Source organism: Varroa jacobsoni, unplaced genomic scaffold, assembly GCF_002532875.2.
Source record: "Varroa jacobsoni isolate VJ856 unplaced genomic scaffold, vjacob_1.0 contig01256, whole genome shotgun sequence".
NCBI lineage: Eukaryota > Metazoa > Arthropoda > Arachnida > Mesostigmata > Varroidae > Varroa > Varroa jacobsoni.
This window is the reverse complement of record NW_019214606.1, coordinates 7,015-21,745: the sequence shown is the minus strand read 5'-3', so window position 1 is coordinate 21,745 and position 14,731 is coordinate 7,015. Positions and strand designations below refer to the sequence as shown.

Sequence of the window (14,731 nt, the reverse complement as noted above, 5' to 3'; positions counted from 1 at the left end):
AGTGTAACAGCGTGACTCATAACTTTCTTTATTTAATCACAGATGCCGATGGCGGCGTGACAGCGTGGTCGGTTCCTTGCTAGGTCTACGGTATTCGCAGTCACTGCCGTAATTGCCTGTGACTCCTGTCGTCGATGAATCTATTCGATACGTTTATTTTTACCTATTATTAGTAAATTACAAGCACGCCAATATTAGTTAGTAACAACAATGTTTGAAAGAAAACAGTTATAAATGATTACTGTTCTTCAGTAACATACGGAAAATTACAAATTTCCTTTGCCATAATTAGTGCGTGTGCTTCGAAATGGCTTTTTCAAGTACCTGCTAAGTTATAAGGCTTTACCAGCCCTTAGAACGACGACCTTCCTTATAGTAGAGATCTTTATTTCATAGTACATATTTTGTACTGTGAAAAAATGAAGGTCTAGATATCTGCGGTAGTAAGTTAGAGCAGCTTGACGATGAGCTGCCAAGCTGTAGTTCTTTGCTGGAACTAGTAACGAGTGGAACTTTTCGTAGAAAACGCTCATCTGATTTACCATGCATGTGGGTGTTCAATGTACTCTTCCCAGGCTCCCTTGTTAGGTTTCGCACATCTGTATATTGAACATTGAAATTAGGATTTTTATGATCTATGCGTCGACTTGAAGGTTTATTTCAAACAGTATTGTGTATTTGATAATCACATTCTATCGTTTGTAATGTCGTTCTGACGCGCGGTTTACTCGTCTAAGTCGAATACTGTTAAAGTGGCCATTTAACCATCTCGATTCTCAAGCCGATTTCAATGAACTTGAAACAGTGCAAGGGATTACCATGTTGACCCAGCGCATTGTTAACGCTAATATGGTGCCCAGATTAAATGGGCATTGTTGTGTGTTCGTTAGGTGTAATGCTCGAAGTAACGTTTTGCTGGCCTAAAGAGTGTTATCTAATGTGATGCGTCCGAAACTAGTTACTAGGCCTCCGTCTAGCTAACTGTCACTCATATTATACAATGTAAATTGTACAGCGGCTTATTAAACAGATTATAAATAATAGAAAAAGAGTAAATTATTGTTAACAAAATGTATAAATCAGTTCTTCTTGGTGCTGGCATTAACAGTTCAGGGCTGAGAACATTAGCAGTTCCAAGACGAACTCGCGCACTTTTGCATACAACGCCCGAAATTTACCTGCGCTTACTGTCTTTTACGTCGGCTTTTAGTTTGTTTATTAATAGTAGGCCAATTTATTGTCTATCTTTCGTATTTTCATTAGAAATTTTCCTAAAAGCACCAATCAATACGAAAAGATATGATACTGGTGTTGACTGAAACATGCACTTGAGCATGCATAAATTTGCTAATTGGTTTACTAAAATTTTATCAATACCTATGCCCTCCACGAAATGTATGTTATTCCGTTTTTCCTCGAGCCCTCTATTTTTTGGCATACTCTGTTCAGAATGGAACGTCTTATGTAATTAACGCCAGGTAACGATACTACTGAGTGTATTGAACGGCAATTTTATTTAATTTTTTTTTAAAAAAAATTTAAAAAAGCTGAAATTCTACTATCGTAGAGAATGATTCTAATTTTGGTACCTTACACCACAGGGTACTTTAAATAACTTTCTCAATACTTCCTCGTGGCAACTACATCCTAGCACTATTTACTTTATTGGCATATTGTAAACCAAGATAGAAGATCCAATTTTAAAGCATAAAAATGATTAGCTACAAAATGGTGCTCCCGATGTTATCTCTACGTTACCTTTTTTTTTTTATGAAATATGTTTTATTGGCATCGAGTTCCGTTTGTGCACCACTGAGTTTACCGGGCAAATTTTTTTTCTGTTCCAAGAAAAAATGAAGACGACAACTTTCTCTTTTTATTTGGTCACGAACCTGCCCATACTCACGAAAAAGCGAACCTACTGCCCCTTAGTAGGTGCAATTTTTTTAGGGCAGTGCCTTAAATTCTGAGTATTGCCGGAGCGGTACCATTGGCGCCATCTTTGCAAAGTAGATTAAAAAAAAAAAGCTGCGAAATAGAAAAAGGTGGCCCATACTCAAGCAAAAAAAATCGGTACGCTAAATGCGTGTGACATTATTTTCAAAATTGACACGTAACGACACTGCCCACAGAGCTTCTACCTACAGAGTAACAAAAACTAAGGTCACATATTTAAACCTGTGAAACTGAACTTGAATAATCGAAGTTATGATGATCATGAGCAAATACATTTCTTGCTATTTTTATTGAAGTTGCGGCACTATGATTGTGCTATCCATGAAGACCATTTACCGATACAGTATCCATATATATATATATATATATATATTGTTACTAATAATTACAATAGTTATAGCACAGCATGATCGAATACACAGCACATAAGCCACATTAATTAAAACTACGTTTTTTTTTTTTATTATTTAATGGTTTTTACATTATTAAATATATGGCTATTTCTCCATCGCATGCTATCCGGTCGCTTGGGCGTTGTTTTATGTACAAACATTTCAAATAATTGCTGATGTTATTATAGCCTCGCTATACAAGTCAGCCGTGAAGAATTGATTGAATATGAAATTTTTCTCAGCTTTTCGGTGCGTAGCCTTATGCTCATATCAGTAGCAACCAGTAAATGTAAATACGCCGCTAACGATACAGTTTTTCCCACAATACAGTACATACTTAGACCGAGTGAACCGTCTCGTCTCAACCTCAGGCCATGTTGATAATGAGCTCATAGAAAAGTATCCTGTTTGAGCCTTATCTGCGGTATGAATCGCGTGAAACATCGCGGCATAAACCGCGTATTATCGTAGTTTATAATTGCAAGATCGTGATGGTATTCAGTAGCGTAAAAAACGTACTTTCGTTTGACAAATGGAAAAAAAGCCCCACTGAAAAAAGAATCTGCGAAGACAGATTACTCACAAATACCCCAAGAAAATTTTTTGTTCAACCAGTTGCCTATGTATTTTTGGGTTGAGTTTTTTTTATCCTCTCAGAACTAATGTGTCATTATGATCAGCTTTTTTTCGAATCACCCGCCTTTACGTAACGGATACGCTAAATACAACAGCTATAATACAATAGAAGATGTCACATTGCAATTGGTCGAAGTAGAGCATCTAAAGACCCTTAACGAGCTACCTTAACTGTGACAAATTGGCCATAGGAAGCGTGCAGTTAATGAGGCTTGTTTTTCGTAAAGCCGCGCATGCATGAACGTGAGCATTTCGTTGCCAGTGCTCCCTCACTTATATTTTAGGGATAGGCAATCTTCCTCGAACATTGTTCGTAGAGCTAGAAAATCAACAATCTTCTTACATGATTCCTTATCAAATAGTAACAAATCAGCGCTGAAAATGCCACGGCCTCCATACGTCATCATCGTCTTCGCTGACAATTCCAGAGTCGCCACCCATCAAGACAAAATTATAGCGGGGAGCCGAAGCTCCCCCAAACGCGTTTTTTGAATAATTGACTGGTTGGTTCTGATGCTCTTGTAGTTGACGAAGCGACGATGTGTGCTGGAAATCGAGTTCATTTGCAGACGAAACGCTACCGTGGGGTGTTGTCCCGAAGACGCTTTCGTCGGAAGAACTCGATGCGCCACTGCTTACCGAGGCCAGGTATTTCTTCCGCGGGTTTGGAAAAACAGTTGTACTGCTTCCACTTCCAGGCCCGCCACCTCCGTAACTTCCTCCTCCAGTGCTGTTAATGCTGCTGCTGCTACTTGTCCGAGTCGAAGCTTGCATAATTTTCTTGGAAAAGTCCAGAGGAGCGTCGTATTGATCACCGTCATCCAATCCAGCTGTCGCTGGTGAGTGGTCGTCATCCATTGGTTCATCTCCAAAAGAGCCTCCCGTTGAGTCAGCGCACGACATTGAAGCCGATGGATTTCGATGGTCTTTTTTACTCACGAGGTTTAAGCCAACACTCATGTGATTATTGTTGTTGGTACTGCTGCTCGTCACGTTGTTGACATTGTTGTTTAGGTCATTTGAAGGGGGTGGTACCATTCCGGGAAAGGCGACCATGTGCGAGGGCGAAAGGTTTAACGGGGCTGCCACCGAGGGAAACGAGGGTGCCACTGGTGGAAGTGGCGGCGAAGACCTATGCGAAGGAGGCGATAATGGAGGATAGGGTGAATACGATAACGGTGATGAAGATCGCTCGCCAGCAGGTAGAGCAGGCGGCAGTTGTCCTTGCTGATCGGGTTGGCTTGCCGGCGAAAGTGTTAAAGGATAGCCAAGCGGAGGGCTCACCGATGGACCGTTGCTCGTGTCCAATGTGTTTATGCAGGATGATAGATGGCCTACAATGCGAAAATGAGAATAAAATACGGACTTATAATATCATTTTGTCTACTAAGCCTTGTTAGCTGAATGCATGTAGCTGGCAATAGAAGTTGTGAGAAGGGTGGCTCTGTTTTTAAATTATTGGCATATAGAAAACGTCTCATAGCTATACCTGATATTTATTGTTCGCCGACACAGGTGTTCATTATTTTCCTTTATACCTATGTGTGTCAGAGTTTACAGTAGAGTTTTGGATCGGTAACGGGAGTGATTTGCATCGGATGAATTGGTGCCACCGCTTCAAAGCGACCAAGGTGGCCGTTAAGAATCGCGTCTGACCGTAAGCGAGCCACCTGTTTTGGTCTAGGATTGAAACTTGGCACGAAAGTAGTACGTCGCTCTGCGACCGTTGGAACCGGGTGCTGCCGCACCTGTGGGACGTAAATCTACCAACCCATTGACTACCACCATTTGCGGACTAATTTGAATGCACGTGTACTTGAATGCATAGCCAGTAATGTACGGTAGAGAAACAACAAAAATGATCGACATATACTCATAGTAACCTGTTCGGGTTAAAGCTGGCGCAGCAGATCGTGTCCGGACCGCCGACACGATCGTTGCCTGACTGCCGTTTGCGCTAAAGCTAGCGTAGCATTATACCCCTTATAAAAAATACCAGAAGCCGTAATTTATACCTTATGTTTCTGTAAAGCGTAGAATATAACAACAGTGAACCTACCAATGAGCTTCTGCTTGACGTCCGGCTGAAGCACTTGAACATTGTTGACGAAGCGGGATACTTCGTTCGCGCACTCAGTATAGCCATCGCGATATTTCGTAGTGCCCTCTATCGGGAGAGTGGGTGGTTGGCGTACCTGTCGCTGAACACTCTTTAGGTGGCAAACTGCCATTTCGAGGATATCCGCTTTTTCCAACTTATTATGCCGTGCAGGCTAAAGGACAAAGGATAAAAAAGAATTTATGAACTCATTATAAAAGACGTTCCTGCGCTGAGCTAAAAAAAACTTAGTCAGATTTTTTTTATTGTTGTGAAGCATGAAGTCCTTCTTTCTCGGCTAATTATCAGTAACCTAGATTAGTAAATATATTCACAATATCACGACTTGCTTCACCTTAGAAAGCGCTACACATAATTGCCAAAACAATGAAATCCTATCGTTTGCGCGACGAGCTACGTACTACATCTAGTAGTATGGTAGAACAATGACCATAGTCTAGTTTTCTTTAACCCGGGTAGAGAACCCTGATTCTCACACTGGCGGACATGCAACATAGATAACATGCTTAATTGTTCTGCGTACCATACTTATTCACGTGTACATCAATATCTGATAACAAATTTGTATCGATACGTTCGACCTGCTGTATGCAATACGTATTACAGATGTAATTTTTTATTAAAAAAAAAAAAAAAGCGTGCGAGCCTATCATCTGCCAAGGCGTAATTAAATCACAAACATCGATGTTTCATTATGATGATCGGTTATGTTATTATACAGTGGTAAGCGATGAGGGCACCATAATATGACTGATAACAATTTTAGGACGAAAAAAGAACCGACAGAGTAGTGGAACCGCGATTGTCCTACTTCGAAGTCGTTCCATGCTCAGTAATCGTATAACTTGCCATGCTGCTTGCTTCAATAACTAGCGACGTTCATTGTTTCGAAGTAGACCGACCCACCCACCCCGTCGGGCCTGACTTTCTAAGGATCTGCATTGGCCCTTCCATCGACATTATGATCTGTCGAATGCGGTGGCAACAGCGATAACGACAACGGCTAGTTTACTCACCACTGCCTCCTCTGATTTTACAGCTTTTCGATTCGCTAAACAACACCGATGTTTCGATGGTAATTCATTAGAAGACGCGCGTTCTGACTTTCTAGCGGCTTCCTTCGTCGCCGAAACACAGTAGCGGGTAGATCGATTGTGATTCCACTGCTGTGATACAATTGGATTTTGATTGTCAATCCTGCTCCTATTATTGCTGCTGATCGTGGCGTCGGCTAGCACAAATGACAATGAAATTAGGCTATTTTGACGTCGCTATTGGCCAAGACCTGGACAGCCACCACGCGGTCGGTCACGATTCGACCGTAGCCGTAACGATCTATTCGAAGTAGTTAGACAAAGGCCGTAAATAATATGACAAAAGACATCTCTACCTGATGTTCCCCTGTGACGCCAGATGCCGCGGCCGTTTTTCGCAGCTTGTCGCTCATTAGAGTTGACAATAATTATCAAATATAAATTGCCTTTGTTGATTTCGGCTTTTTCATCTGGCCTTTTCTAGAAGACTGTCCACGTCAGTCGGCTTCCAAGCAATAAAAATAATAACAACAACACGATGTACGTATACGACAAGAACGAGCGCAGGATCTGAAATGGCAGGGTAATAGCGCTTCGACGATGACTACAACGATTGACGAGATGGAGAACTTGGCTGGGACTAAGGGGATTCTGTTCTTCGTCGTGCGGCGCACATTAGCTGTTGTCTGAACAGACGTAACAACTACCACCAGCCTCCCCGATAGATAAGTACAGATCCTCATTGAATGGCACAGTATAACTGCATCAAACGATTGTGATGGGAGAAATCCAGTGATTTTTACGCGTGTGACGCGACGGTAATGATAGAAATTATTATTTCGCCCAGTGAGCATGATATAGCTGTTGATGATAGTAACGTGCTCATTGCATGTCACGATGACGAAGAAGTTTTTCGATCTCAGCTAAGTCTGAAGATTTGTTCCGAGATATTTTACTCTGAGGTCCTGCTCTTGTTATTAGTGTCGTTTCTTATTAGCCTGCGTACTGCGGTGGACGCACAGGCACAAACAAAACCGTCGTCGATGCGGCTTGTTAATGCTAGCACACTCGGTATATTTGAACCTCGTTATTAGGCAGGGGCTTTTTGCTTGTGGGAGATAGTTCGCAGCGACGACGGAAGAGAACGCGTCACGCCACTGTATGCCGTCGCCACAGACGCGAGGCACCGTTTCACAAACGCTTAGCGATGAAGCCCCCTACCAATCGATGATGGCAGCTCACGATTTGTAACGGCTTATGTAGCACTGTCCAGTCGTAAACGGCAGCTTGTGCGTATATTGAAAGACATCGACAAAAGCCGAATCAAACAATGAGACATGTGATATAAAATACGCAAATGTTGCATACAAAATATGATAACGTTGAGAGACTATATACAGTTGAAGGAAGGTTGAAATTTACTAAGTGAAAGGTAGAAGCTTACCAATGGGTCGACAGGCAGAAGGCGCACGCATAATTCTGTATCACTATAGTTATTTGCACTGATGACAAACTGGTAGTTAGTAACGTTACATCGTCTTGATTAGACATCTCATTGTAATGTATCTTTTTCTTGCTCCATAAGTTCCTCATGGATACATATAAACATACGGCGGATCAGCAGACCGTGTGCTTGATGGCTCGCTGAACGAAGGCGCCGTCTTCACTAAATAAACAATTGTTCCCTTTGAATTTCTGGATGAAGCCAAATTGCTTACTCATCAGCAGAAAGAGACAGAGCCTTTACATATTCACAACATTTATGCCATGCTATAGCCCATTATGGAGATGCAGCCTACATGGACGCATCTTAAATAAAAGTATTTGGAGTCTTACGTCTCATACTGCGAAACATATTAACCTCGTTTTAAGCCTAGATAACCTTACATGTGCTCAGTTTTACGCATGTGTCAAGCCTAACGGACAAACATTTTACCCACGACATGAGTATTACCTGATATTTAAACTTTAAACGGGTATCACTTCATTGGCAGTACGATGCTTTTCGACAGCGGCTTAGATGGCTAAAGTGCTCGAATGCCATCATCTGTTATTGCATATTAGTGCTAGCCGGTGTAGCAGGTATACTGATGCTAAAAATCCACGAGTCCGCAAATTTACGTACGCCGGCGGCGGCGGCGGCGGCGGTGCGAATCATTGTGCGTGAACTAACGACCGGATCAGCTTTTTTGAGCAATACACTGTCCGAGTTAACAAGCCCGTGTGCACAGCACGGCAACTGCTGTGCATCTGAACATCATTGCCGTCTCCTTCCATTACGATACAGTCACGAACTGCCCGAGGGCTTCTGACCGCAAGCTACTTGCAACTAAATATCTACGGCTCCAGGGAAAATGGCTTGGGACGAGTGGCGTCTCTGATCTCTTCAGATGGGCGATTCGATGTAATGCCTCGAGCAAATAGACTTCGTCAATCACACCAATTACATATACATGCATGTCATATTGGGTATAGCCACAGATGTGTCAGCATAAAATACCATTATCTGCAAAATTAGCCACTTTGGGTCACATCCCCTTTGAAGGCCTTATGTGCACGCGCGCTGTGCCGACGCTGCGGCCGAATATTACATTAAAATATATGAAAGGTAATGTTTAGTGCCATAGAAATTTGTAGGCAAACATGAAAATATGCACAGTGGTATACCGGAGGATAAAGTACAGGCAATCGTCGAATGGAATTGTCTAGTCCAATTATCAAGTATCGCCTTGGCAGGACTTGCATTACTTTTTGAATGTGAAATAAGCGTACACGTTAGTTAAATAAAGCCATTATATGATGGGCACTTACGTCTTTGTTGAGCGCTTCTAGAATAAGGTCCTTTAGTTCTTGTAGACATTGATTTATCCTAGCTCGGCGCCGCTTCTCCATTAATGGTTTGGTCGCCTGCAAATAAAGAACATAAAATCGCTTATTACATATCGTGAGTCTCCACTAAATCTACCTCTATTAAATAGTTAGTGCCACCGACTTTAGTATGAGCAACAATACTTAGATAATTAACGGACGGCGGTACCTTCGTTTACGTTTTCCTGTTACAAATTATGGAAGAAGCCAATTACGATATAATTACAATCAGCTTGATTCGTATTTATTTTATTCCAGGTATGCTGATACGTTGACAAACCAACGGTAGCTGGCCACAACGATAACCTACGTATCCCAAAGTGACGCCTGTTTCTAAGACGAGAAAGATTACGATACAGAGGTTTCTGTATTAGATTCGTACGCGATAATATTGGTATCTTTCACCGAACACTCAGCAACAGTCTACGGTATAAATCGAGTTTTGGGGGGGGAATGTGCTTGGCTATCAAAACGATCCACACAAAGCGTTAGGTACAATATTAGGGTTATTTCGTTCAAAGTGCTCCAATCAATCTACCGCCCTGATCTTTTAGTGTAATTGCACGTACGAAATCCATGTCCAATAGTGGATCCTGTCCTCATACAGGATGCCGGCATTCAGTGGCGTCTTTTGATATTAAGGTTTTTAAGGAATTCGATTGGCGGCAGCAACAGTAGTATCGACAGCGGCCTCAGCTTTCTTGGCTTGTGGTAGGTTGATTAATAGTACGGCTCGGAACTCCATGGAGTACATTCAAGTTGGCGTGAAAGCTATAGTCTAGTCTGGCAGCAAGCGCTCGCGTTCAAAATAGCAAATTTCACAGAACACTCGATACCGACGAGAGAGACCGAAGGTGACAACTCGTCCACTCCACTGATTATGCTCTGGTACTTCTAAGTACCCACTGGATACTCAACGAAATACCGTTCGGACAGACATCAAATGGATAACAAATCAGCATCGCAACTCGACTATTCTATGTATGACAAGACTACTTCCCATCCGTGGCCAAAAATGTGGCACTTATCAATAATACAAGGATACCGATCCCATGTACTGGCAAGTTAAGTACTATAATTGAAATAAATAAAGCAAATGGCACCCCTAGATAAATAAGCAAATCACTAAATGTTATCGTATTCGATTGCGCACGGGGTCACAGTTCTTTTCTATGATGGGTTTCTGTGTGCACAGTTGCTGCTGAGAGCGATTGAAAACGACAAAGATTTCAGGCTAACACTCGTTGCAGGATCTGATAGATCTGAACTCAGCTCGCTACAGGTAGAGGAATAACTAGTGGCAAGTCAGGGAAGCTTTAAATTTGGAAATAGATAGAATACCATCAAATCAGCCAACCAGTTTTCAATAACGACATAAAATGATAATTAATTGCCCCCATAATGGACCATTATCTAAACTGTAGCTGAAAGCAGATGACGAATTATTCATGCAGCGCTTTTGCTGTTATTTACAGTCATTCAATGAATGGGGTTTTATGTGTGCTACGAACATGACTCACTGCGACCCAAGCTAAAGTTTTCAGCTGTAATATTGAGTTATCGAAGCAGTGCCGTAGCTAGCCATCGATCGTATATGTGTGTACATAAACAACAAAACGAAACGTAAAAAGGGCAAAAAAAATTCTGGTAATGTCGCTGCGGTCGTGCCACACAGGGCAAAGGAAGAATCTTCACCGCGAGAATAACATCGTTCCTACAAAAATTAGCAAGAACGATAAGCAACACGAAACACATTGTGGACAACAAATAACATCTGCATACGCTTCAGTCCTCAACACATAGGATCGCCTCAAACACATCGCATCTTTAGTGTTCATCTCTTTAGTTGATTCCTAGAAACGTGGGACCTGCTGCTATGTTTCTTTCCGTACACAAATAAATCCTGTGCATTTATGCGAATTTTCTTTCTCTGACATCGTCGGTGATATGAAGACAATCGCGCGTAGCGCTTGTGCCGTTAGCGCCGCTGTGGTTCTGTGTTTTTGATACTCCTAATAATAATGATAATAACAAGGACGCTCAAGGCTTGTTCTCTTAACTGCGTCCCTTGGCGTTGTCGTAGACCAAGCAGCCAATGAAGAGTGAAGATAGATTGAGGTGCGAAGTCATATGGTGTGAAGAACAGAGAACCGTGAAAATCGAGGTATGTTCGCGCGTGAACTGAAGTATGCAGTAAGACGAAGGCGCGAGGCTCTGGGAAGAATGCACCTATCGTGGAAAAATGATAAGGTGAAGCCTGGGGATATTTTGTGCGCGTGGCTGTGCGATGTGATCGGATGGGTGTTTGTTTGAGACTCACTTTCTGTGTATGTGTTTCTACGTAAGCACGACATTAGTTGGACGTCGTACGCGCCGCGCAATATCGATAACGGCAGCATGCAGAAGAACACCTAATACACGGCTTCAAACAGACCACTCCTCATGTTTACACTTTGATGTAAACACACGAAAAGAAAGCCATCATGACATTAGGCAGACGGCCCAGGGGCGAGAAAATTAGCTCAAAAAGAAAATTGAACAAACTTCAACACCCCTGTTTTTAACGCCCCCTACCCCCAACTCTCAGCTAGATCTTCGGAGCTGTTGGCGAAAATATTAGATAGTGTTTATTGCTCTATGCACATACGTGTATATACACTAACAGATCAAAAACGACTTAGGCTGTATGGTGTCTGTGGACACCAGTCGAAGCTGACGCGAAATATACCCCTGCAATCAGTATGCTCTGTGTTGTTTGAAGCTTTTAACAGTTTCGTCGTCGCTGCTAACTTACGTGCAGCCGGCGTGTAGACTAGCCAGCATAAGTTGCCTTTGGTGAGTTCTGCTGAGCCGAGTGAATGCTCATTTGTGCATAGTCAGGAGTAGTTTAAGTATACGACTCGACCCTGAACTTATCTGTCATATAACTTCTGGTTCACCTCGTGCTAGTTGATCCTGTTATTAAAGGTATATCGTATACGATGAAGATTGTATTCGCGGTTTGAAACATAACAAATCTATTTGTAGACTTAACCTCTAGGTAAACAATATACAAGATAATTTGGCTATGGCTTCATAACAAAAAAATTAAATAAAAAATCGATTACGCATAAATGTTTGAGCATGATAACAAAGGCAATTTAAGTTTTGCTTCAATTAAGTCAAATCTTAACAAAGTCATCTAACTTATTTTATGCATTTCTCAAGATTTGCAATTTCAACTTCTATACATGTATGCTATAAATTAAACTCTTTTGGAACGAATCATTTCTATCGCCTCTTGTATAATAGAGCATGAAACTTCAGACACTTCGACCAAATGATTAAGCAGCGTCCACCTCGGATTCGAACTTAGGCCACTTTGTGTTCCTTACATCAGTAGATACTATAAAACGATTAGAAGGACGACGAAGAAGGCTTAAGAGGTCCGCCAGTTCAAATGCAGGTTAAACCAGACGTAGTAGAACTAGTTTCTGAAATATCAGTATTGCTCACATGCAGGTTTCAGACCTTGCAGGAAATATCTCTGCACTGTCCTACAGCTTCAGGCTAAAGTTGGATTAATTTTTACACTGTTTTCAAAACAATGGCTTAGCCCTTATTAAGAGCGTGAACTCGCTTCCATTACAAGCCAGCAATGGTGTCTTGGAATAATCTTACTTCATTCAACTGCATATGTAATGGCTATTAGCCAAATGCATTTAAAATGCCAACCATTGTCCTCGTTTGTTTCGGACCGCCCATTAAAGTATAGACGTTATCTTTGTGGATTGGGAACAACGAGAAGCCAGGATCTCCTTTAATTATCATTACGGCACGCAACGTTCTATTGTTTCAAGCAATATGTCATAATTGGATTGGTAACTACTTGTGAAAAGGCCTGGCCTAACTTGAGTGCACCTTACAGGCAAGCATCAACAATCAACAACTCTAACTAGCTTAAATGTATTTTAATATCTATAATTTTTAGTACTAAGGTGGCTGCTGCCTTTTCTTTTGACGTGGTCTCACCTTTCGCAACTCCTGGGCTGGAGTGAGCGGTTTCCCGCTATCGCCTGATCCCGGACGCACATCCTGCGAATGCATTGCTGCTCGAGGCTGATCTTTGCGCTTCGACTCTTCTCGAAGAATCCTTCCGTTAGATGCCCCAGTCGACGATGAGATCACTGCGTCAAGTTCATCTGATGACACTGAACCACAGCTCAGATCCATGACTATCTAAATACACCGAGGGGCAACGTCCCTTCTGCACTCGAACTTATAATGCCCGCTTCCCGTCTAGTACGTTAACTTGAACTTGTGTGGCATATTAGCAATTTCCTAACGCTGTCGTATAGGGTGCCTGTTCCGCCTCTGCAGGTGTCCTTCTCCAAATACTACATTATATCTTCCTTTCCGCGTGGCGCTCTATCACTGTAGTGGTTCTTCTTCTAGTGCTTCGACTTAGAGAAGCCGAGGAAGATTGCCGTCCTCCGGTCTCGTCGTCAGTGAACGGCAAGAGACACTACGCTTCGTCCTATTCGGCCTTCTACGCTAATCTGCTAACGGGTGCTTGTCGCCTGTCGACCCAACCTTATGATTGAGACAAGTAACCTGCCCGCCTGCCGATTACCCTCTCCACATTGGGGTGGGGTGGAGAGGAGGCGGAGGTAGATTCAAGGCCCATCTAGCTGCCTCAATCAAGGATGCGGCCGGGGGTAGTCATGGCCTGGGGACCACAATAAGCCAAGCCTACTGGCGAGACAGAAAGGTCTAGCAAGGGGCGACTATGCTTAGTAATATCGTAGTAGGCAGGTTCGCTGTCGAGTTACCGGCTTTGGATCTCCAATCGGCACAGGTTCTTTTTCGTCTGAACAGAAAAGACTGATGATGAGATGATTTCCTAGCTCAATAGAGGCCTTACTGATTCTGTTGTGTTTCCTCGCTCGGGTAAACGAAAACCAAAACCGACAATGTCAGCACGATGGCTAGCAAAGATCAATGCTCTTGTCTCGCCGTTTACCGACCGAGTTCGTTATACTGGCTATCCTCTGTACTTCGTCTTTTTCTGCTGTTAGAGATCAGTTATGAGGTAGACATAACGTTAGTAGAGTCAGTGTTTCTTTCATTTGGTCTGTTACGAGCAAAAAGTGTCTACTGCTATTTTTCTTGCGATCTTTTGGCTGATTATTGTGCACTTGCATAGATTCACATGTAGGTCGATGTGTGTATGTGTGAGGAAAGTAAATGGGAAGAAGGTTGCTTCAGAGACCAAAATCGAGAGCGGCATGGGCCGGGACCTTCAGAGATGACTCGTTTCCCTTCTGGTGCTGTTTATACCGCTTCTCTTACCGCCGCCACTGCTGATCAAACGGTCGAAGGGGCGAAAGCGCTTGGAGTTATTGGCCGTCACCTAGCACTCTTCACTCTCGATGTTAGGATAGGTGGGAATGGCAAATCCGTCGAGACCAGAGAGGCACCTGACTATTCTCTCCGGGACCCTACCCAGATCGTTCTTAACTTTTGGGACCTCACAGCGCTGTCTATGTTGCAGCAAAGGAAAACTACTGAGTAGGGTTAGTCTTTTCGAACTCGCTGTGCTTATCTGTTCGATGATTTGTTGATGTGCCGCGCTATGGCCACGGTATCAACGCTTCATCGAACCAAGCTTAGTGACTGTTAGGCATTGGGTGTGTACACAGCCCGCAGCAGAAGCAATATTTAGGCGTGCGATCACCGCTCGTTCA

General features: G+C 42.7%; 1 protein-coding gene across 1 annotated transcript; it reads right to left on the bottom strand.

Annotated features, from left to right (window-relative positions):
* Positions 1–2,206: 2,206 nt before the first annotated feature.
* LOC111271917 (uncharacterized) lies at positions 2,207–13,570 on the bottom strand. Its single transcript, XM_022852966.2, has 4 exons — positions 13,017–13,570; positions 8,949–9,044; positions 5,044–5,257; positions 2,207–4,318 (listed from the first exon to the last, which is right to left on the bottom strand). The coding sequence occupies exons 1-4, from the start codon at positions 13,215–13,217 to the stop codon at positions 3,354–3,356; spliced, it is 1,476 nt and encodes a 491-aa protein (XP_022708701.1). The 5' UTR covers positions 13,218–13,570; the 3' UTR covers positions 2,207–3,353.
* Positions 13,571–14,731: the final 1,161 nt, after the last annotated feature.

What these genes read in the sequence shown, in the direction of transcription:
- LOC111271917 (XM_022852966.2), bottom strand. Translation starts at nt 13,217, where the DNA reads ATGGATCTGAGCTGTGGTTCAGTGTCATCAGATGAACTTGACGCAGTG. An exon ending in TAGAAGCGCTCAACAAAGAC is followed by an intron (nt 5,258 to 8,948) that starts GTAAGTGCCCAT and finishes TTTGTCCTTTAG; the next exon opens with CCTGCACGGCATAATAAGTT. An exon ending in CGTCAAGCAGAAGCTCATTG is followed by an intron (nt 4,319 to 5,043) that starts GTAGGTTCACTG and finishes TTCGCATTGTAG; the next exon opens with GCCATCTATCATCCTGCATA.